Below are 23,906 nucleotides of genomic sequence, written 5' to 3' on the forward strand. Positions count from 1 at the left end.
AATAAGACCTTTCTCACTGTCTGACATTGACTCGTCTGCTCCAGACACAGTTAAAAGGATCCACTGTGCTAAATGTGCTAAGTGACTGCTAAGTGATTCCTGTTTTATGGATACATTAGTCACTGATGTCACAGTAGGCACCCTTTAAATCTTTAAATGACGCCATGAGGCATCTATTATGGAGCAATGCATGGAAACGACTAATATTCAAGGGAAATTGGTAACAGAATAGAATATAAAAAGTAACTGATGATAGAATCATGACTTAAAATAAAAATAGTGTATTTTGGCTTGCTTTCAGGAACAACCATAAGATTGCTGATATGGCTCTGTCTTCATAATTTCCCTGTTTAAAAACAGGCAATGTCACTGCTACTTAATTTGAAAAGGGGTCAGGAGGTAATGCTGAAGACAACTTCGAGGTACTTCCAATGATATCTGCTGATACCGTGGTCTGAAAGTGGTTGGGCGAAAGCTGAATATTATTGGTCCTGATTGATGATAATTGGCAAAGAAAATGCAGTTTATCCATGATGATGAGTATTATTTACAAAAGACTTGTTTTCTGGTAAAAGGGAAATAATGGGGTTAAGCTATTTTAAACATTTATATTGTCTGTGGGTGTTTAAAAACGTAGCTGTTATGTCAACCACTGGTTTATAAAGGCCTCGATATCTCCACCTTTGCAGTCGAGTGTGTACAAAATCATACGTGAAGAAGGGCGGGTCTAACTGTGAAGGTGCATCGCTTGATTGAGTCATTAGCCAATGAGCTTGTAGTTTAATGCCACAGGAAATTCTCCATTTAAAAACATGTTGTGGCCAAGATTTACAAAACAGGCTTTTTTTTATTCACTGACCCCAAATAAGTGACTCGGCCCATGAACTCCTGGGACACCACAGGAAATCTTTCTGTCACAACCATCCTGGTGCTAGTATGCTAGCAGTTGCTAATTAGTTATCAGTGCTGCGCACAGCTGAAAATAACTGTAATGTCAGATTGCTGGTATTTATTCATAAAGCTTGGGTTTGCTCATAAAACCCCTAAGGGATTTTTTATTTAAATAGAAATAGAATTGTCTTTGTTTTTTGTGATGAATACAGCAGGTTGCGACCTCATGGGAGACCTTCAGGACAAATGGTGCCTACAAACCAAACAAGGGTCTAAAAACAAAATTTAAAACTTCGGTTTCACAAATGTTTCTAATCTCCAGCAGTGTTCTGAACATGCATGTGTTTATATGTAAGTTTTTTCAGTCAAGCTGTGGGAAAATGAAGAGGATGTATTCAGTTTGAGAGGTACAGTATTGAGGAAATCCACACTGAGGTGTTTGTACTTGAGGTAAGTGTTAAGGACAACGGTTTGGGTGGTTTCTCCTAGACTCACTGATACAATGCTGTTCCAATAGCCATAATAAAAATACCAGCTACTCCAAATTCAATTGGGTAGCTAGATGTAATTAAAGATGAGAGCAGTACTTACTGAGATCATAAAGCGTTTATATAATGTGTATGTGGAACTGGGATTGCACTCCATTTAGAGCACAGGTGTCGAACTCCAGGCCTCGAGGGCCGGTGTCCTGCAGGTTTTAGATGTGTCCTTGATCCAACACAGCTGATTTAAATGGCTAAATGACCTCCCCAACATGTCTTGAAGTTCTCCAGAAGCCTGGTAATGAACTTATCATTTGAATCGGGTGTGTTGACATAGGGTGAGATCTAAAACCGTGCAGGACGCGAGGCCTGGAGTTTGACACCCCTGATTTAGAAGATCTTTCTCTGGTCTGGAAAAAAGGTTGGGTGTTTTTTTTTTTGTTTTATTGTTTCTGTTTTTTTAAATGCTATTTTTAAAAAACAAAAAAACCCCAAAGCCTTCTGTAAAGTTAGGGCATCTCACAGAGATTAGTAGAAACGGTTTGAATCATATCTGTCAAAAAGATTACAGTTTATAGATGTAAATGGGAGTTGCACAAAACGTTCCATGGAGTTACGCTCTCTGGACTGTTGCTTGTTAAATTACACGTGCTTCCCTTTGATGATCCTGTTAGAAAGAAAACTTCAAACATTTTCATTACTAGACAGATGATACCCAACTTTCTTTATCCATGAAGCTATTTTTAGGAGTTTTCCTTCAGTGTGTTATCTGGCTAACTGTTAAATCAAGAATCCAGTTTAAAATCCTTCTCACATACGAAATCTTGAACAATCAGGCATTGTCTTGTCTTAAAGATCGCATAGTACCTTGTTCTAACAGAGCACTTCCCCCTCAGCGTGCAGGTTACCTGAGGTTCCTAGATGTTATAAAAGTGGAATAGGAAACATGTTTTAGCTGTCAGGTCTTTCTTCTGTGGAACTAGTTTCCTTGTTTGTTTCTGTACTTTCAAGAGGTCTAGAGGTTTATTTATTGATTTAAAAAACAAAACAATTTCGCTTTCATTCACCCAACTATAGCTCTTAGTTAAGCTGGTTTATGCAGGCTTAAGTGAGTCTGCATACACATTTCTGGTTGGACAGAGGAGGGAGAGGAACATTCACCCAGTCCAGACACGCTGTAAATAAAAGATGGATGTGGTCACCAAGTGATCACTCATTCATTTTGGTACTCCACATGTTAAAGCCTTAAGGCCACCATCATGATGGTTTCTCTGAGCCAGAAATGATCCTGTTTAGGGACATGATGGAGGGTTGAACGTTAGGGTGGATTACATTAGGGATTGCCTCTGAGCTGAGGTTTATGGCAAGAGTGAAAGGGAAGGTTTGCAAGATGGTAGTGAAGCCTGGTGCAAAATATGGCTTAAAAATTAGGCTGAGCTGGAGGTAGCATAGTTGACAATGTTAAGATTTTTATTGGGGAGTGACCAGAATGGACAGGATTAGAAATTAACATATCAGAGGGACTCATCAGTTTTTCCACCTTGGAGAAAAAAGTTAGAGAGATGAGACAAAACTGTCAGAGAGGAGGAAGACCACAGAGAAGATTCATGGATGTAATGAAGAAGAGCACACAGAGGGTTGGTGTGACCTTGGAGGATGCAAAGGATAGAATCAGCTTGAAGCAGATGATCTGCTGTGATGACCCTAAATTTACCAGCACAAGAACTATTGTTTGAAATATTAGCTAAAGTTGCGATCATACATTTTTTGTTGATAAGCTCAAATGGAAAAGAAATAGGAAAAAGCTTATAAAAGACTTGCATCAGCTTTGGCTTGCTTCATATAGTAAATCATATAAGGCTTATATGATTTACTCATGAAAGTGGCCACTTTCTCATTACTTTCATATATTGTTTTAGGAAGTATCCAAAACATACAAGTTTCATTTATATAATTTTTCAAGGAATCTTATATCTCTTGTATGCTTTTCATACAAGTTTCACACAAGACAGATACAAACTTTATAAGATTTATATATATCTTTTCCATGTGGGAGAAGATGAGAAAGAATTGAGAAAATGGACAGAGACAAAAAACAAAACAAAGAAAACTCTTCTGTAGTGCATTTAATGTTTACTTGATGAAGAACAGTGTGGTCACACACTCTTATCTACCTTGTTTTTCTTAATGGAGCTGGTTTTAATAGTTGTGAATGCACGAGCATAAACTCTTCAGTTGTATCTTTAAATTCATAGTCTGTATGCGTTACTAATATTCTGCTTAACATACAGACTCCTGTGGTTCCCTCAGTGTAAGTGGGGCCTATTATTTCTAATATTATTATTGTGTTCTGTTCCAGGAAAGCCTGTTTTAAGTAAATAAAGTACAATTTATCGTGTGTGTGTGAGAGATCCATAGTCTGGCAAGTGCCGGGGCAGCAAGTTTAATCTGCTCCCATGTTTCTCCACTGCAATCCTGCAGTGTTATTTATCTTTTATCTGAATGTGGGAAGGCTGCTTTCTGACTCAGATGTAGTAGGCGTTAAGATGATCACGAGGCTGACTGAGTCAGCAAAAACCTCCTCTCACGTAGCTCTGAATGACAAGGGGAAAGAGTAAAAATACATGGGATTTGTTATTCTAAATATTAGCATCATGCTCAAAAACAATCCTTGTGATTCCAATTATGTTATTTTGTCCTGTTACTTTTGAGATTCTGAAAATGGAGTACATATGAAAATGATGTTGGCAGACGACATAGTGATCTGTAGTGAGAACAAACGGCGGACGGAAGAGAACCTGGAAAGGTGGAAGTATGCTCTGGAAAGAAGAGGATTAGACTAATTAGGGTGGATGACTTTAAATACCTGGGGTCAACCACCCAAAGCAACGAACAGTGCACGAGACAGGTGAAGAAGAGATTGCAGAATGTGTGGAGACAGGTATCAGAGATGATCTGTGACAGAGAAGGTTTACAACACTGTTGAGAGACCTGCTATGATGGTTTGAAGATGGTGACACTGACATAAAGACTGAAGGCAGAGTGGAAGTTGGTAGGATTTTCATTGGGACAAGACTGGAAATGAGTACATGAGAGAAACAGTTCAGGTGAAGAGAATTGGAGTCAAAGTTAGACATGCAAGGGTGAGATGGTTCTTGCAGATAAATGACAGTAAATACGCTGGACAAAAGATGCTGAATATGAAGCTGCCAGGGAGAAAAGGGAAGATGGCAGAAAGGTTCATGGATGTAGAGGAGGACATGAGGAGGGCTGGTGTGACAGAAGAGAGGGAGGCTAGGGATAGGGTGAGATGGAGTCCGATGATCCACTGCAGATGTGCACTGATGACGAGATGTAGTTACATTTCTCAGGAGATGCATGTCAGGTTACATTTTTGGCATAAGGTTTCAGCAGGGTTTGCTGTTACACTGTACCTGGAATGGGAATAGTGTATATCACGATGATGGATTATTTCAATTTACTTCTGAATATTTACAGAATAAAAATCTTAAGTTGAAAGAAGTCAAAGTTGAGCTTTAAAGCAGTCAAGAGTCTTCTCAAATCATTTCACTAACACAAAGTCAAAGTAGGTCAAGTTCATTGTGGGCATACCACCATTGAAAACAGGTCAGAATGAAGTATGAAGCTTGTTGAGAAAAAAAAACAAATCTAGACAAATGTCTGAAAAGTCTGTGTTAGACATCAAGTCTGAACCAAAGCCATGTCTCTAGTCTTCCTGTCACATAAGGGACCTAGTTCAAGTCAATCTTTGAAGTTGCTTAAGGTGATTCACATCGCTCAACTGCAAACCTTGTAATCCTTTTCAGCTGTGAGTGATCAAATATTGGAACAGTAATAAAATCCAAACAATCTGGAGTAGAGAATCTGTTTATTAATACAACCCTACCTGGGTTCACAGTAGGAAATAAATAGCTCTACATCCATCAACCCTTTCTTCATTTTACACTAAACTGTCTATGGAAGTAAAGCAGCTGAGGTCATTCTGTGAAGGCTGAAGAGTGGAGGTGATGTGCTGGAGTCCCTTTGCAGGTTCAATAAATTCTTTTCCGCACATCCGACTGAAGCAAACTATACACGGGAACGCCTCGGGATTCAGTGTTGTGAGTGAAAACGGTCAACTACATTTCCACCTGGCAGAGAAGCAGCAGCTGGAGTTTCAGTTTGTGACAGAATAACTAATAAGTTAGAGCCAACCTACTGGTATAAACGTGTATATTCTTCCGACAGGACCACATAAAATGTATTTTATTTTACAATCATCTTTTGACCAGTCCGCAGCATAGAGTTCAGAGATTGCTTGACTTGAGAGTATCTAACAGTGTCTTAAGGGCAGTATCACTACATGTTTAATACACAAATAGCCCATTATTGTCCCTTTTCTATATATCTGTATGTGTAGAGCGGATGCATACCCCCGCTTCTAAAATTAAAGTGATGTACACACCAACAAATCATTGTCATCTAATAATATCAATTATAACATTCTGAGCTTTGTAAAACAGCTGTCGAACAATGTTTAAACTCTTGTGCAGTGCCACACGTAATTCCATCTCTGAGGGCACAGGGTTGACCACAAGCCGCAAAATGTATTTATATGAGAAATGAGACATTTAGGGCATTCTCATTAACCTAATCATTTTAAACTTGAAAAATCTGGTTGTTGTCCATGTGATGTGTCATAAGGATAAATGAGTAGGAGTGACATTGTTTTATATATTAGCTTTTGTAGTGTCTTCCTGCGTCCTTTAGGACTTCATGAAATGAGCGGAAGTCACAGTGTTAAAGAAGGCCTGCTCAATCCACCACATCATGAAACATCAGTCACAGTAGAAATACAGATGAACCACCCCAGGATAAGTTAGACAAATGAAACACAAACGCACATACACACAACCGTCCCAGCACTTTATCCATGAAGCATTAAGTGAATCACACCATGGTGATAATCAACACCGTCTCCTCCAGTCTAGTCGGTCTTCATTTCCCTGCTGCTCCTCAGTGTTGGTCAGTCGGTTTTGAAGGCCAGTGTTGTGTGATTGTGGAGAGTTGAACTAGTAGGAAGAGCTGTTGGTGGGGATGTTGCTGCGTGAAAGAAGTAGAGCTAGAAGAAAAGAGAGGAGATTGAGTATCTGGTTCAATGTAAAGGTGTCCTTCCTTACATCTGAGATCCACACAGCTCACCGACCTTACAGCCAACTGCCAGCAGTGTGTGCAAAACCACTATGGTCACTACTGTAGCCACCGCCGTCACCTTGGTGTCATCACGGACAACGGGCCAGAAGGTGAGGACCAGGACTGAGCCTGAGATCACCATGGCAATTAGGATCAGCATCCAGTGCAGCCAGTCATATGGTATTATCCACAAAACCTGAAGGTGACAGGGTGAACTTTTATTCAGCTAATTATTGTTTCTGCTTTGGTTTTTGTTACAATTTACAAAAGTTTGACGTTTTCTTTTGGCAGTGGCCTGGGCCACAGCTGCCAATCAAAACCTTAAATGAATTATTCAGACAGAACATGTTATTCTTCAAAAATACTCAAAACACTGGGCAGAACAAACCTCTGCACTCATTCAATATGAAGAACCAAAGGTGAGTTTTTACATTACGGCACGTTACATAGAGAATGACATCAGAGGTTTCCGAAAATGTGAGCTATATTATACATGTATATCACGTATCGTGGGTGAGATCATTTATACAACTTATTAAACCTGTAAACACCACAGATGTACTCACAGAGGTGGGGATATAGATAAAGAGCGAGTAGCCGTAAACGCACACAGTCTCCAGGAAAGAATAGCCTCCAATCTGCCTCTCGGCCCCTTGCCTCCAGGTCAAAAAACCCCACAGCCCGATCGGCACCAGCCAGGCATACATAAAGATCACTACTGCAGCAATTGTCACTAAAGGCAGAGAAACAAGACAGAGCTATGCAGATCCAGTGTGCTACAGTGACACAGAGTCAAACTGAGACCGTGTGCAGCACTAACCTCTGTGGAACTGTGGTCTGTAGTGGAAGGTGGAGTTTTTCCGCTCAGCAAGAAAGGTGGACAGGTTCCCACTAATCACCATAGAAAACACCAGTGTGACACAAATCCAGAAGGGACCTGCACAAACACACACTTATATGAGTGCATTCATCTTCTAATTCATCAATGTCAAAAAATTGATGGACACTTTGTTGATCCTTTGAACCTATGGGCAACAAACAGTTAAAGCTGGAATTACAATAAGTGACACCTGAACAGCTTTTTAACATGTATCAGAAATGCCTGAATCACATGAATTAACTGATACATTCAATAAGATAATAAAGACCCTGAGACATTAAACACGTTTAGCATTAAAAAGAGGCTTACCTTGGTGCAAACCAACAGTAATCTGACCCTTAATCTCCTACCTACCCAACTACGACTCATCTTTAGGCATAGCTAGAATCTAATTTCCCCTACCAAAAATCTACTTACAGCCTCGACATGCCCCCATAAGACAAGGCACAGTGCAAAATATGTTCTTCCTGCAATACAGTTTAATAATTAAATATGTCTTCTTCCACTTACCATACAGATCTGGGTTACTCCTAAGGTAGTATTTGATGAAGTTTCTTCCAGGCTGTGGCATCACTGACCCCTTCACTCTGTCCAGCACCTGCATCATGATAGGGTCAAACAAAAGAAACATGTAACTTCAAACTGACTGACAAAGACTTTATGTGTAGACAAAGTGTCAGGTAGATGTCAGGCATACCTGCATTGTGTCCACATTGAAGAAAGACTGATAGTACTCAAAGGTCCAGAAGCCACCACTTGGTTTCTGCCCTCCTAACAGCTGGAAGCACAGACGTCTATCAGCTGATATGCACTCAAAGTAGAAACTCAAACTTTATTCGTAGTCCACACAACGTTTTTACCTCTGAACTCTCTTGCTGACCCTCCTCGTCCTCAGATAGGTCTAGCTTTACATCTTCTCCTGCTGATGCTGTTGTGTTGGGGGTGTTTGAGCCCGACATACTGAGTGTGGAGGCTCCAGGGTCTGCTGATAGCAGCTCTGCTGCTTCTTCAAACTCTATGGACGCACATGGGCAAAAGGCAGTCGGTAAGCGCAGTTCATCTGATCAGCACTCCCAAAGGGACTAAATTCCCATAGATTTCATGTTAAAATGTCAAACTTTATAGGATTGAAAAGCATATTTACAAACTGTTACTGAAAAAGCAATCTCAGTTTCTGTCTATAGTTTCCTAATTGATGTCACTGAACCGGACCGGTCCTGTTTTAATTATATTATCTGACAAAGAAAACAACTTCCTGCAAGAAGCTTCCATACCTTATTTCATTTTATTCAACAGCAGTGTTATGCTGCTTTAGATCAGCGGTCCCCAACCCCCGGGCCACGGCCCGGTACCGGTCCGTGAGTCGTTTGGTACCGGGCCGCGAGAGTTGAGGCTCAGGTGTGAAATGTATGGTTTTCAGGGTTTTTATCGGTTTTCATTGTTATTTTGTTGTCGTTTTTATCGTTAACTCGGTTTTCCTGGGTCTTTTCACGTGTGTTATGAATAAATCTTCTTTTTTTCGGTACCGGTACTGGTTTTATTTTGTTGTATTTATCCGCAACACCTTAAAGGCCGGTCCATGAAAATATTGTCGGGCATAAACCGGTCCGTGGCGCAAAAAAGGTTGGGGACCGCTGCTTTAGATTACATAGTGTTGGTATCAGCCTGCCTCACAGAGAGACAGACTTTCTGTTAAAGGTTTTTAAAACACACACTTTATTGAATAAGTTTAGAAAACAAGCAGTAAGAGAAGTTACCAACACACCATGAAGGTGTTTCAATAGCCATGCTAGCATGCCGTTTAGTAGGTCAGAGAAAAGACTTAGTATTTGACACAGAATACACTGGAACTCACTGTGTGTCATAAATCAGGATGTTCAATACATCCATGCATATTATGCAAATGAAAACAAGCATAATTTCCCTGCAAATCTGACCCATAATCCCCTGTGCAATCTACACATACAGACAGAGGGGCCAAGTACAAGGTGCAATGTTACATGTTGCATGAAAGTAAAAGAAATTACAAGGAAGCAGGAAGAGCATCTTTACATACGACTGCAATAGCAGTGTATCGCCAGCAGATGTCGCTATTTGTCCTTTAGTAGATGGTTTTCAATCAACAATAATTTATTTTCAACGTTTTCACGGCGATTTCGTGATTCAGAGTACTGTACTATGTGCTCTGCATGGTCACTGCAATATAAACCCTTTTACAGCCAATTAAAACCCCTAGGTTTCTGATTCACGTGGACACGACAGCTTGGTTTCTGCGTAAAACACAAGCGCAGCTCTGCCAACTACCTACCTGGAACTAACACGTGACACAAAGAAACCCAGGCAGAACAAAACACGCAGAAATTTACAACCGATATCTCCTTTAAAGATTCTGTCATATTTACCTTGAAACTGTAGGTTGTTTGGACTAGCCATGCCTTCAATGGACAACCAGTAACTTCATGCAAGAGCTGAGAGAAAAATGAACGTTAGTAAAGAAATGCTATGTCGAACATCTGTTAGTTCACCGACAAGAGAACCACTTGAAGTTTACAGTTAATGTATAATATAAAAATATTCAATTTAACGCTTTAAAAGCCGATAAGAAAAGGTGAAACGTACCAAAATGTAATAACCAGAGAGGTGAAATATGTCTTGACAGTCTGTCCTCGCTGCTCAGCAGGATCTTGCTGCTGATAATGATGATATTCAATGGCGTAATATCAACCACTCAGCAGAGACAGCTAATGCTACGACTAGCTAATATTTAAATTGTAAATAAAGCTAATGTTAATATATTACAACAGCGTCTGTGCGGACTTAATAAAATGCTAGACATTAATAACATTACAATGCTAACACCTGTCTTTCACAGCCTTACAGGTCCTGCTGATACTGGAGTCATTTTAACACAGCTTCCGGTACACGTCACCGCGTAAACAAAGCTGTCACGTGGAAGCGCTCTTCAAAAGAACTTTATTTGAAAGGTTCTAATGTTACAAAAAACACAAGAGAGTGCAGGCACGGTGGAGCGGCTGGAGATGAGTGTCAGGGGTGATTTGTGACAGGAGGATAGCAACAAGAACGAAAGGAAGGGTTCACGCAAGGGAGTGAGACCCTCTATCATGTCTAGTGGAGCTGTCGGCGGTCAGAAGTGAGCATGGTAAGATTTCTGAGCAGTTTGGAGACGAAGTAAGAGAAGCAAGGTTGAGAAGAGTTTGATAGGGTGGATAATATATCGGACAAAGGATGCTGAAGGTGGAGCTGCCAGGCAAAAAGAAGGTGTAAATGTAGTGAAGGAGGACATAAAGGGGGTTGGTGAGACAGACGAGCATGCAAGGGATTGGGGGAGATGGAAGCAGATGATCTATTGTGATGACCCGTAAAGGGACCAGCTGGAAGATAAAGAAGTAGTAGTAATAGTAGTAGTAAAAGCATTAAAAGTATTGAAAATAAGAAATAAATGGCAGCAAAGATGGGCCACAGGGGCAAACTAAAGACATTCATAGACTATACAGGGAAAATGTACCAAAGCAAGGCAATAAGAAAAGGGAAAAATAATATTTTCTAGGTTGAGAATAGTTAAACAGGATCAACTGCATCTGCATATGCACCTATCAGGGAAATATAATTTGCTCGGTGCCAAAAGGAAAGGGGAACAGGGGAATAGTGCTGTTAAATAGGAAAGCTAGAGAAATGATCAAACTAAAACACAGAAACAAGGGGGTGTAGAAGTTATTGGCAGTTATTGGAAAGAATTATTAATGGTGGGACAGCAGCATTTTTGAGTTTTTAAAGAGAGACAGAAATTGTGAGCAGGGATGAAATGTAATTTATGGTAGCAGGGTAAGGTAGGCTAATTCTTTCTGGAGTCTCGCACCACCACTCCAGCCCAGTAGATGGCGGTAATAAACCTTCTTGTTAGCTGTCAACCAACAAAAAAGAAGTAGCTGCCATTTTGACTTCATGTGAGGTCCCTGTCACTACTTAAAATGTCAATTCTGCATGAAGGTTAGAGTTTTTAGTGCAGAAGAGTCGTTAAAATGGCCTCGTTTCGTGTAGCGAGGATGATGTTCAGCTCTGCGGCGGAAGCAGCGGCGCCTCCGGGCACAGCGAGCCGCTGGGAGCGGCTGAAAAACAGCAAAGTAGGTGAGAAACCGAGGCACGGGTTAGCCACGTTAGCTGGATAGCAAGGGGGTTAACGGCCAGCTCGGTGGTAAACATAGCTTATTCTTATATGGGCACATGTGATATAACAGAAACAGTCCCAGTTATTTTAATTGCTTAAATAACCATTTTAAACGCATTATTCTGCTAGTATTTGTGCATGTTGGTTGCACGACAAAAACGGTTATTCAGTATAGAGTTTTTTAATCCTCCTAACAACTATATGCCGCTGAATTGGGTTGTTGGTGCGATAACATCATAAATAGATGGCGATTAGATCACCTGACTCCTCCCACCTCCTGCAGCTGGCCAGGGTTTTTTTTTTTTTTTTTTTAAGGGTGTGAATGTTGAAAAGGAGGCATGAGGAGAGGTGGTTTACATCCAGGCTTAGTTTTTCGTCCTCTGCTCCCTACAGGTGTGTGGTGTCGCAGCCTGCTCTCTGACTACAAAGAAGCGTGCAGAGAGGCGGTAGTTGGCGCCTGGGAGAGACCACTCCGAACATCAGTGTATGTGACGCTGTTGGGCGGTGCCTGGGCCTGCTTCTACACCAAACCTGACCGCTTGTCCTTCGATGACGCCCTGCTGAAACGTTCCAACCAGCTGGGACTGCTGTCCCCTTGGATCCGCAGCGGCATCTCTGATGTCCATGTACAGAGTCTGGTGAAGCTCCGTAATGAGGGCCGCCTCCGCCATGCCAGCCTGGGTCTTCTGTCTGTGGTGTACTACGCTGACTACGACCCGGACGCCATGCTGTATGAAGCCCAGTGCTCTAACTTGTCAGTACCCTGGAGGGAGATCCCTCAGCGGGTGTTGGACATTGGCTTTGCTGGCAACTGGTGGATCCTGGACTCAAAGATGAAGGACTATGACATGAACGAGGATGAATTCAAGCATTTGCCGGTGCACATGCAGGTAACGTCACCACCCAGCGTCGAGGAGGTGGAAAGGAATGAGAAGTTGCACAGAGATTCATGGTTACCAGTGAGCGTGGAGGACAAGGGAGACAAAAACTAAAGTGGTAGACAGAAAGAAGAGTGAAGAGGAGCAGCCTCGCACTTCACACAGCGGGACCGAAGCCTGACTGTGTACACACACACACGCACACACACACACACACACATCAATCTTAGCTGACCAAATGATGATTCTGCCGCTGAGACAGAGGAAACATCAAAGTAAAAGGAAACGCTTAAATTCCTTCTGACATGTTTTTGTTTTCATACAGAAAATGTTGTATATCATTTATACTGTGAACCATGTGACAACGAGTCTGTCACTTACTTACAGATGTTAAGGTGTAACATGAGATTTCCATTTGATCTGGATGTGACACACTGATATGAACTCTGGGTGATTATTAAAGATCTGTCATCACTAATCAGACTGACATGACTGTTGTGGATTTTGTGTGTAACTGTAGAGTTTTTGAAAGCACAAATGCTATTGTTGTATTTAATTATAACAAAGATAAGGGAAAAGAACTGCACTGCTGCAAATACAACCTTTTCTTACATCTAGTTTCAGTAAAACTTGAGAATGGTAGTTATGAAACGTAACCATAACTTCTAATGACCAGAGGTGATAATAGATTCCCACTGAACAAAACTTTTATTGCAAAATCCTCAAGTCTGAAAAGTATTTTGTAGCAAAAAAGTGGAGGTAAAACTGCAACGCTGCAATGTAGTGAGGAGGTACAGAGCCGCATAATTTGGAAATACAATGAACTGTATTTATAGTATTTTCAAGTGTACAATTGGCTGTACACTCTGGAACAAAACAGATGAAAATAGAGATAAAATGAAGCTTATGTGCTTATAAACGATTATTAGTCACACTATTAATATAAAAAAATGACTAGTATTTCTTCTCAGCTACCTGGTTATTCACACATAACCAAGCAATGTAGAGAGAAAAACGATTAAAACAAAAGGCCCTGCAAAACTCCAGTGAATCTGAAGTCTTGATGAGGTCTGTGAAACCTACAGTTAGGTCCATAAGTGTTGGTGATTTGGACTCTGCAGTGGATTTAAATCAAACTAAGAAGATGTGATTAAGTTGATTCAAATGTAATTCAAGGGGTTTAACATAAATATGAATTTAACTATTTGGGAATTACAGACCCTTTTGTTCCGATGCTTAACATCAATTGGAAGAAATAACAAATACATTTGAATATAAGGCTTGTTTTTAATACTTGACTGAAAATACTTTCCTCTCAATGAGAACCTGTGAACATCGTTAAATTCATCAGTCCCCTAATGAACTTGTCGCTCAGTTTTTTCCAGTTCTTATGTAATTTAGCAAACCCCGGTCTCTCCCTGTTTGCACTTCTTCACAACTTCTGTTCCAGTGAGACCGTTTCTGTTGAGATCTTGGTGAAGAGTAATCTCTCAGGTCCTGTGTTACGTCTTTGCTGGATTTTTCTTCACTCCTGTTTCTTAAGAACATGCCTTTCAGATACTTTTCACCTGCTATAGATAGTATTTAATCCTCTTCATTTGTCTTCTATTTTTTCAGTTTCCCCTTTTCTTTTTTTTTAAAGATACACTCACATTTTCAGCTAATAGCTCTTTGGGAATCACCTTTTTTGGTGCAAAAAATACAACTCTATGCCTGTCAAAACGTCCTCTCTTTGGCATTTTTCATCAATTCAACTAAAGAAGCTGGAACTAATGATGTGTTTGAAAAAACTGCCTAAAGTTACAATTTAAAACTGGTTCTTTGCTAAGTTGTCCCTTATATGTAAACACCCCTTGATTTTTGTTCCTTTTATATGTTTGAATGATTTATAAGTATGGGGCGATCGTGGCTCAAGAGTTGGCAGTTCATCTTGTAATCAGAAGGTTGCCGATTCGAGCCCCGGCCCTGACAGTCTCGGTCGTTGTGTCCTTGGGCAAGACACTTCACCTGTTGCCTACTGGTGGTGGTCAGAGGGCCCGGTGGCGCCAGTGTCCGGCAGACTCGCCTCTGTCAGTGCGCCCCAGGGCAGCTGTGGCTACAATGTACCTTGCCATCACCTGTGTGTGAATGTGTGGATGACTGAATGTAGTGCAAAGCGCTTTGGGGTCCATTTGGTAAAGCGCTATACAAATACAGGCCATTTACAAGTCAGTGCTGAGTAGTTTACCAAACAAAAAACATTCATCTGAAAATGGACAGATATAGGACTGGATTAAACTGGCTACTTTAAAACTAGCCAGTGTTTAAAGAAAAACTTTGAAAGACTGGAGAAATATTGTTCAAGCACCCGCTAAAGCATTTTCAAGAAAGCCTGTTTTTTCAGAACTAGAATAGAAATGGGACAGTTCTTCCATAACACATCTCACTCATCTCAAGCACTTTTTTCTACATCAGTTTGCTTTCAATCTAATTATTACACTTCGATGTAGAAGGGACAAGCTTTTTCAGCATGCAGACTGAAGAGCCTAGGGATTGAACTACCAACCTAAAAATAAAATTGCTGATATTTGACAGAGTTTTCCATCTCACACTGTGGACCATAAGTAAATAAAGAATTACTGTGTTTAAGATTCTGCATAGGTGTAGTGGTGTTGTGGTTAGGACTATTGCTGCACAGTACAGAGGGCCTTGGTTTAAATCCAAGAGCCAGCTGGGGGCCTTCTGTGTTGTTTCTATGAACTCTCTCTAGTTACTCAGACTTCTTCCCACAATCCAAAAATATGTTAAGTTACTGTGAAGCCCTCTGCATTAACCCATAACAAACTCACATTGGTGATATGGATGTAAACAGCTCTTAATGATATGTAGCTAACACAACAGGACTTTGTATTCCTATACACACCACACCTTATCATCATAACCTGCACCTTATAATGCATTAACATTTATGTTGCTAATGAGGTTGTATACTGTGTAGCAATGCTGCCTGCACTGTCACATGGCCAATGCAATTACAGTACGTCTTAGCAGTTCAGTTGACACCCCTGAGAAGGAGAATGAGTCTGACCCCTCACACTGATAACCTAACCAAAGGAAAGAGACTGCACCACAATGAGGTGACCCATGATGTCACTACTGTGACCCTGTAGCAAGGGCTATCAGATGCCATGCTGAGGGAGTCACAGGCCACGGGTCAGCTGGTTTTCTAAGTTGTTGCTATTGGATTTCTGCTCAGTTTGCAGTCTAAGGACTACACTGGTGTTCATGTTTGGATTTTGCCACCAGAGGGTGCTCTAGTGCAAAATAATTATGAGCCTGGTACCATCTAGTTTAAATGTAGCATTTCAATAATATATTTATGTGGAACTGTAAAATATATTTTATTGAACACCTAAAGTTAGCTTAGCATAAATACTTAAAATGGACAAACAGTTAGTCTGACCAATAGTTTAATGGAACTACAGCATACATTAAATACACCACTTTGTATTTAATCATTTAATGAGTTATTATTAATCTCTGGCTCTCTTCCACAACATGCTTTTTGTCCTGTCTTCCTCCCCTCCCTCCACACTAATCACGGCAGACGGCTGACTCGCCCCGAGCCTCGTTCTGCTTGAAGTTTCTTCCTGTTAAAGGGGAGTTTTTCCTTCCCACTGTTGTCAAAGCACTCATTGGGGGTCACCTCTCTGTGGAGACTGGTAATGAACATGTCAAAAACAAAACCCAAACACATTAAAACCAGCTGAAATGTCACCACATTTAACTAATGCCCTCCACCGTGGCATGGGGAAGATGGTCTGTAAAACTAATAACTAAAAGAAAAACTAAAACTTCATGTTAGTCCATCTAGTAATTGTTGAGCTATTTAACTTTGGATCAAAGTGACGGACTGGCCAACTAAGTGAGCGACTGAGGATAAGCTCCCAAGAAACTGTAGTTTTCTTAGATGTTTGTTGTTTGCTTCATTAAGAACTTAACTTGATTTTGTATTCAGATTATAAAATCAGATCATAAAATCTGAACACTGAGCACTGACCACACCACGTCGTTCCTGCTTTATCTCTTTTGCCCTCTCTCGTGCTGCATCCTTTTGAGTTTCCTCTTTGTGGCTCTCCCTCCGTCTTTGCCCTATGGCCTCTATTGACCCCAGCGCTCCCATCCATCCTGACCCCTCCTCCACTCAGACACCAAGTCTGATGGCCAAAGGGTCAGTGAGGGCAGCTGCTGTCAGGTGGTGTTTGAAAAACAGGCTGCCTCTTTTTTCCAGTGCAAGAAAAGAGGGACATCGTCTGCCTGTGTCCAAAGAAACAGTGCAACACTCCACTTGTAAAAATGCAAGTTTTTGACCTTTACTACTCATGTGTGGTGGTATTCCAGTTTCACTTCAGTCTGAAACGCATTCAGAAACTTGACTTTCCTACACTGACATTTAGTAGTATGGGAAGTTAACCAAAGAGAAGTGCTTATTTTTGGTTTCAGCTACTGCCAACTGAGATCTTTTCTGACTCCTTCAAAGTTGCGTTTATCTAACTACACTCGATGACTGTAGAAGGGAGAACAGGAGGAGATGGAAAAGGCAGGGAGAAAAAACAACAAAAACGGGTGGGTGGGTTGGGGGGTAGAAGCCTGTCTGGCCACCATGTTGACCTCATTGACCACAGCAGGACCAGGCATGTGCACACACACACACACACACACACACACACACACACACACACACACACACACACACACACACACACACACACACACACAGACATGCACACACACGTACGCACATACACACACTGAGAGACCTAATCAATATGTAACTAAGGAAGGAGAGAGCACGGTGGAGAGAGTGGGGAGAAGTTGTAGGGGTGGAAGAAAGGAAGAATGGAAATGAAACTACAAGTAAAGATGGCTATGACTGGTTGGTGCTGATGGAGTCAAACTACAGGGTGGGCCATTTATATGGATACACCGTAATAACATGGGAATGGTTGGTGATATTAAAGTCCTGTTTGTGGCACATTAGTATATGTGAGGGGGTAAACTCCTCAAGATGGGTGGTGACCATGGTGGCCATTTAGAAGTCGGCCATCTTGGATACAACTTTTGTTTTTTCAATAGGAAGAGGGCCATGTGACACATCAACTTATTGGTAATGTCACAAGAAAAACAATGGTGTGCTTGGTTTCAACGTAACTTTATTCTTTCATGAGTTATTTACAAGTTTCTGACCACTTATAAAATGTGTTCAATGTGCTGCCCATTGTGTTGGATTGTCAATGCAACCCTCTTCTCCCACTCTTCACACACTGATAGCAACACTGCAGGAGAAATGCCAGCACAGGCATCCAGTATCTGTAGTTTCAGGTGCTGCACATCTCGTATCTTCACACCATAGACAATTGCCTTCAGATGACCCCAAAGATAAAAGTCTAAGGGGGTCAGATCGGGAGACCTTGGGGGCCATTCAACTGGCCAACGACGACCAATCCACTTTCCAGGAAACTGTTCATCTAGGAATGCTCGGAGCTGGCACCCATAATGTGGTGGTGCACCATCTTGCTGGAAAAACTCAGGGAACGTGCCAGCTTCAGTGCATAAAGAGGGAAACAGTGACAGTTTTCTTGCGTCCACATTTTGGCAAATCCTACACTGAACCAGTTTCACGAAACTTAGCAAGCAGTTTGCTAACTGTAGCATGGGAGATGGGTGGTCTCGTAGCATTGAAATCTGCTGCAATGACCCGGTTACTGCGTTCACCAGATATCAACACAATTTCAATCCGCTCCTCACGTGTTAACCTCTTCGACATGTCAATGACTGTGAACAAAGAGAAACTTGTAAATAACTCATGAAAGAATAAAGTTACGTTGAAACCAAGCACACCATTGTTTTTCTTGTGACATTACCAATAAGTTTGATGTGTCACATGGCCCTCTTCCTATTGAAAAAACAAAAGTTGTATCCAAGATGGCCGACTTCTAAATGGCCGCCATGGTCACCACCCATCTTGAGGAGTTTGCCCCCTCACATATACTAATGTGCCACAAACAGGACTTTAACCCTAGAACACTATCGCTGGGTGATTTTCACCCGAGCAAATACATTTACATGATTTCTCTCTCCTGCAGCTGTTAGTGTGTCGAGGAGATTGTGCCTTCACCAGGGAAGTCTCAAATGTCTCAGGAATAGGTGTATCAAAGACCAGCTTTCCAGCGTCATTTTTTTTTTTTTTTTAGGAATTTTTTGTTCTTGAATTCCAGATTTTTCTGTAATTTTGGAGCATTATTTTAGCATCCCCCCATGACACTTTTTTTCATTTTGTTAGACATGGCACAGTTGAAAGTAAAAGCTGACCACTCTGATTTGTCATGTGTTTGATATATTTTGATGACAAGTACTTTTAGTTGGTCATATTATATCGGGTAGAAATCACCCGGCCTTAGTGATTGTGTTACTATTTATAGCGATAGTGTTCTAGGGTTAATATCACCAACCATTCCCATTTTATTACGGTGTATCCATATAAATGGCCCACCCTGTACACAATTTAAACTAATATTATTGCTATTACAATAATGTTTGAAAAATAATTTCAGAACCAACGACAGATCAAAGACACATTACAATACGAAGTACAGCAGTCACAAACAGTCTGCTGGGCCTGAATTGATGAAAATCCGAAAATGAAAAACTGTAGAAGTTATTTTCTTACGTATGAAATTACATGTTATTATTACATATTTCACATGTCAAATGCACTTGATTTTCATGTATGTACTGAAATACACTGATCAGCCACAACATTTATATAAAAAAAAGTCTAATATTATGCCTCTTTCATGCCACCAAAAAGCCTCTGACTCACCTGGACATCGGTCAGACAAGACCTCCAATTGTGTCCTTTAGTGTCAGCCACAGGACATTACCAGCTGATCCTTCTCTCCATATCTGCTTGATTGACCTGAGATTTGGGTAGTTAAAAATGTGAATACATTTTGCAGTGTGACAGGGCGCATTATCTTATTGAAAGAAGCCATGGTCATCAGAAAATACTGTTAAGTTAAATGCATGTGTACATAACCTTCAAAAGGAGTAAAGATATTTAGTCCATGGGAAAAAGGCCATTTTTCTAACATGTCCGTGACCTCACTAAACTCTTCCCTGATGAGCTTACGAGATAAAATGCTAACTTCAGTTTCTAGGTTTCTTCCTGTTAAAAGTGAGTTTTTCCTTCCCACTCTTCCCCAAGTGTTTACTCATAGCACTATAAGGGGGTTCAAAGTAGCATCCACACAAATGTCAGAACCAAGGTTTTCCCAGGAAAGCATTACTCAGAACATCATGTTTCCTTTGCTGACTGGCATTCATCTGTTAATAGTGCATCCTGCTGTGATCTCTCTCTGGAGTAAATGATTCACTCATATGTCATAATGATGTTCAGGAAACCACGATTGATCAGACTAGGTCACCATCTTCCATTGTTCCTTGTTATGTTCTGAGACTCACTTAGCTACATTTGGTGGTAGGTTAGGTCAGTGGGTAGTTTTTTTTTACATTAATATATTTTTTAAAAATCTGTTTTTAATAGAACACCACCATCTACACTCAACTTAAAAGTGAAAAAACCCTTGTTGCTCTTATGCCTAAAGCTCATGGTCGTCAGTTCATTTCATGGTCTGCAGTCCGCTGATCGACCTGCCATGTCTATGTTGTGTGTGGTGTTGTTCACTCCCGGTCCCTCGTTTCCTCCTTTACATGTTGGTGTGTGTGTGTGGTGGTATCAATGTTTTCCTGCGGCACCAGGCTTGGAGACTTTTTCCCGCCGTGGAGCCAGCCACACCTGAGGAGTAATCACACTCACCTGTTGCTGATCAGCCTCATCGAGGGAGCTACTTAACAGAGTAGCTGAGCTTCAGTCGACGCTGGATCTTTGCAGTCAGTTCCCCAGCTAGTGAAGTAAAAGTGTTTCGTGATGGCCGGTCGTATAAATTTTTTCTCACTGCAGCATCTGTTGTTTTCAGTAGAGTTGGGTGAAACGAGTGGAGAGAGCTGGACACACGTCTACATAGACACCGAAAGGGAGCGGAAATACTCACCACGGATCACAGGTAGAAGTCACGGCATGGGAGCACCATTTGTTATTCTTGCACTGTGAATAAATGGACTGTATTCTACACAGGCAGTCTTGCATTTGGGTCCTGCTTTGGCCTACCTGACAGACCTGCTGCCCTCCTAGCCATGGGAACATCCACTACCGATCCCAGAGAAGTTCTTGGGTGAGTTGGACAAAACAGTGGGAGTTTTCACTCAATGTCCGCTTGTGTTTTGCCAGCCGAACCAAGCCTATGCCTCAGACAGCTCAAAAATGTATTTTATGGTGGAGCTGTTGACACGTCATGCACTGAAATGGGCTCAGGCAGTACTAAAGGCTCGCCCTGATTTATCCTATAATGGCTTTCTCACCAAATTCTGTTGTTTGGCAAAGGCTTGAGCCCGGATGCAGCTGCACACAAAATGTTCAACCTTCGGTAAGGTAAGAGAAGCGTGGCTGATTTCTCAATTGACTTTTGGATATTGGCAGAGGACATGGGGTTGGGGGAGAATGCTCTCCGGTGGGACTTTCCTCAACAGCCTCAGTGAGGATCTGAAATGGGAATTATCCCCCAGAGAATTGCCTAAATCATTGGATGCATTAATTTCCATGTGTGTTAGGATGGATGACCACATGCAGGAATATGGTGAGCAAGCTTTCTGTTTCCGACGACCCCATGGTTGGTCGTTTCCGGGGATCAGAGCCCAGAGACGAGGGGGGCTGCTGAGGAGGAGGAGCAACCGATGCAGCTCGGCCGGGCCCAACTTTCGCCCTCAGACTGGAGGAGATGGCAGCGGGCCTGTGAGTGTGTTTTTTTTTTTTTTTTTTTTTTTTCTGTGGAAAAGGGACATTAGGGGAGATTATGCAGACACATGCTCTGCTCGGCTGAAAGAGCATGCACGTCAGTACAAGTAGGGATGCTGGCTGCGTTTGATACTGTTGACCATAATATTCTATTAGCACGGTTAGAGCATGTTGTAGGTATTACTGCGCTTCAGTGGTTTGTATCATATCTATCTAATAGACTCCAGTTTGTGCATGTAAATAAAGAGTCCTATTCACACACCAAGGTCAATTATGGTGTTCCACAGGGTTCAGTGCTAGGACCAATTCTGTTTACATTAAACATGCTTCCCTTAGGCAGTATCATTAGAAGACATAGCATACATTTTCACTGCTATGCAGATGACACCCAGCTCTATCTGTCCATGAAGCCAGATAACACACACCAATTAGTTAAACTGCAGGAATGTCTTAAAGACATAAAGACCTGGATGGCCGCTAACTTTCTGCTTCTTAATTCAGATCAAACTGAGGTTATTGTACTCGGCCCTGAAAATCTTAGAAATATGGTATCTAACCAGATTCTTACTCTGGATGGCATTACCTTGGCCTCCAGTAACACTGTGAGGAACCTTGGAGTCATTTTTGACCAGGATATGTCCTTCAACGCACATATTAAACAAATATGTAAGACTGCTTTCTTCCATTTGTGCAACATCTCTAAAATTAGAAATATCCTGTCTCGAGTGATGCTGAAAAACTAGTTCATGCATTTATTACTTCCAGGCTGGACTACTGTAATTCTTTATTATCAGGAAGTCCTAAAAACTCCCTGAAAAGTCTTCAGCTAATCCAAAATGCTGCAGCAAGAGTCCTGACAGGGACTAGAAAGAGAGAACAGATTTCTCCTGTATTGGCTTCCCTTCATTGGCTTCCTGTTAAATCCAGAATTGAATTCAAAATCCTGCTCCTCACATACAAGGTCTTAAATAATCAGGCCCCATCTTGTCTTAATGACCTTGTAGTACCATATCACCCTATTAGAGCACTTCACTCTCGCAATGCAGGCCTACCTGTTGTTCCTAGAGTATTTAAAAGTAGAATGGGAGGCAGAGCCTTCAGTTTTCAGGCCCCTCTTCTGTGGAACCAGCTTCCAGTTTGGATTCAGGAGACAGACACTATCTCTACTTTTAAGATTAGGCTTAAAACTTTCCTTTTTGTTAAAGCATATAGTTAGGGCTGGACCAGGTGACCCTGAATCCTCCCTTAGTTATGCTGCAATAGACGTAGGCTGCCGGGGAATTCCCATGATGCATTGAGTTTTTCCTCTCCAGTCACCTTTCTCACTCACTATGTGTTAATATAGTGAATTGAATCATACCTGTTATTAATCTCTGTCTCTCTTCCACAGCATGTCTTTATCCTGTCTTCCTTCTTTCACCCCAACCGGTCGCAGCAGATGGCCCCGCCCCTCCCTGAGCCTGGTTCTGCCGGAGGTTTCTTCCTGTTAAAAGGGAGTTTTTCCTTCCCACTGTCGCCAAAGTGCTTGCTCATAAGGGGTCATATGATTGTTGGGTTTTTCTCTGTATCTATTATTGTACGATCTACTGTACAATATAAAGCGCCTTGAGGCGAGTGTTATTGTGATTTGGCGCTATATAAATAAAATTGAATTGAACTGGCAGACACATTCAAAGACGCCTCCCTACTTGGTCTTCAGTGTTCAGCAAAACTCATATTCAGCACTCATACCCACCAGTGTAATGCTCTAATTGACTCAGGCACAGAGTAAAATTTCATTGATCAAACACTCGCTAAGGAATTAAACCTCCCTTTGATACCACTCACCGAATTCCTACAGGTTTCTGCCTTAAACTGCGCCAGGCTCGCTTAAATTACCCATCGCACTCTCCCTATCAGGAAACCATGTAGAGAAGATTAGCTTCTTTCTTTCTGATGCTCCTGAAACCCCCATTATTCTCGGTTACCCTTGGTTAAACACACAACCCCCAGATTGGTCCAAAATTGTCGGTTGGAGCCTTTGGTGTCATAAGAACTGTTTGCACTCTGCCAGACCCAGTGTCTCTATCCAAAACAGTCAAGTTACCTGATTTGTCCTCCATTCCAGCGCTCTATCATGACCTCGCTAAGGCCTTCAACAAGGACTTGGTGCTCTCCCTTCCTCCACATCGTCCTTGCGAATGTGGAATAGATCTGCTCTCTGGTGCTCCACTTCCCACCAATCGCCTGTACAGTCTCTCCAAGCTGGAAAGAGAGGCCTAGGAAGGTTACATTAATGACTCCTTAGCGGAATAATCCATCCATCTAAATCCCCACTTGGGGTGGGGATTTTCTTTGTGGAGAAGAAGGACAAGTCCCTCCGTCTGTGCATTGCCTTTCGGGGGTTGAACAAGACCACAAAAATACTTAAATACTTAAAAATAAGTGTCCCCTGCCATTGCTGTCTTCCACTTTTGAACTGCTTTAAGGGGCCACTAAGCTCAGGAATGCCTACCATTGACTT

At 41.6% G+C, this 23,906-nt stretch overlaps 2 protein-coding genes across 2 annotated transcripts; one reads left to right on the top strand and one right to left on the bottom strand.

The window, feature by feature from the left end:
* Positions 1-5,275: 5,275 nt before the first annotated feature.
* Positions 5,276-10,359, bottom strand: yipf2 (Yip1 domain family, member 2). The gene is made up of 9 exons (XM_063471145.1): positions 10,066-10,359; positions 9,849-9,914; positions 8,307-8,461; positions 8,144-8,224; positions 7,957-8,044; positions 7,387-7,503; positions 7,133-7,299; positions 6,580-6,762; positions 5,276-6,495 (listed from the first exon to the last, which is right to left on the bottom strand). The coding sequence occupies exons 2-9, from the start codon at positions 9,877-9,879 to the stop codon at positions 6,400-6,402; spliced, it is 918 nt and encodes a 305-aa protein (XP_063327215.1). The 5' UTR covers positions 9,880-9,914; positions 10,066-10,359; the 3' UTR covers positions 5,276-6,399.
* Positions 10,360-11,383: 1,024 nt separating this feature from the next.
* Positions 11,384-12,988, top strand: timm29 (translocase of inner mitochondrial membrane 29). The gene is made up of 2 exons (XM_063471161.1): positions 11,384-11,592; positions 12,026-12,988. The coding sequence occupies exons 1-2, from the start codon at positions 11,487-11,489 to the stop codon at positions 12,622-12,624; spliced, it is 705 nt and encodes a 234-aa protein (XP_063327231.1). The 5' UTR covers positions 11,384-11,486; the 3' UTR covers positions 12,625-12,988.
* The last annotated feature ends 10,918 nt before the right edge of the window (positions 12,989-23,906 follow it).

Source organism: Pelmatolapia mariae, linkage group LG4 (genome assembly GCF_036321145.2).
Source record: "Pelmatolapia mariae isolate MD_Pm_ZW linkage group LG4, Pm_UMD_F_2, whole genome shotgun sequence".
Classification (NCBI taxonomy): Eukaryota; Metazoa; Chordata; class Actinopteri; order Cichliformes; family Cichlidae; genus Pelmatolapia; species Pelmatolapia mariae.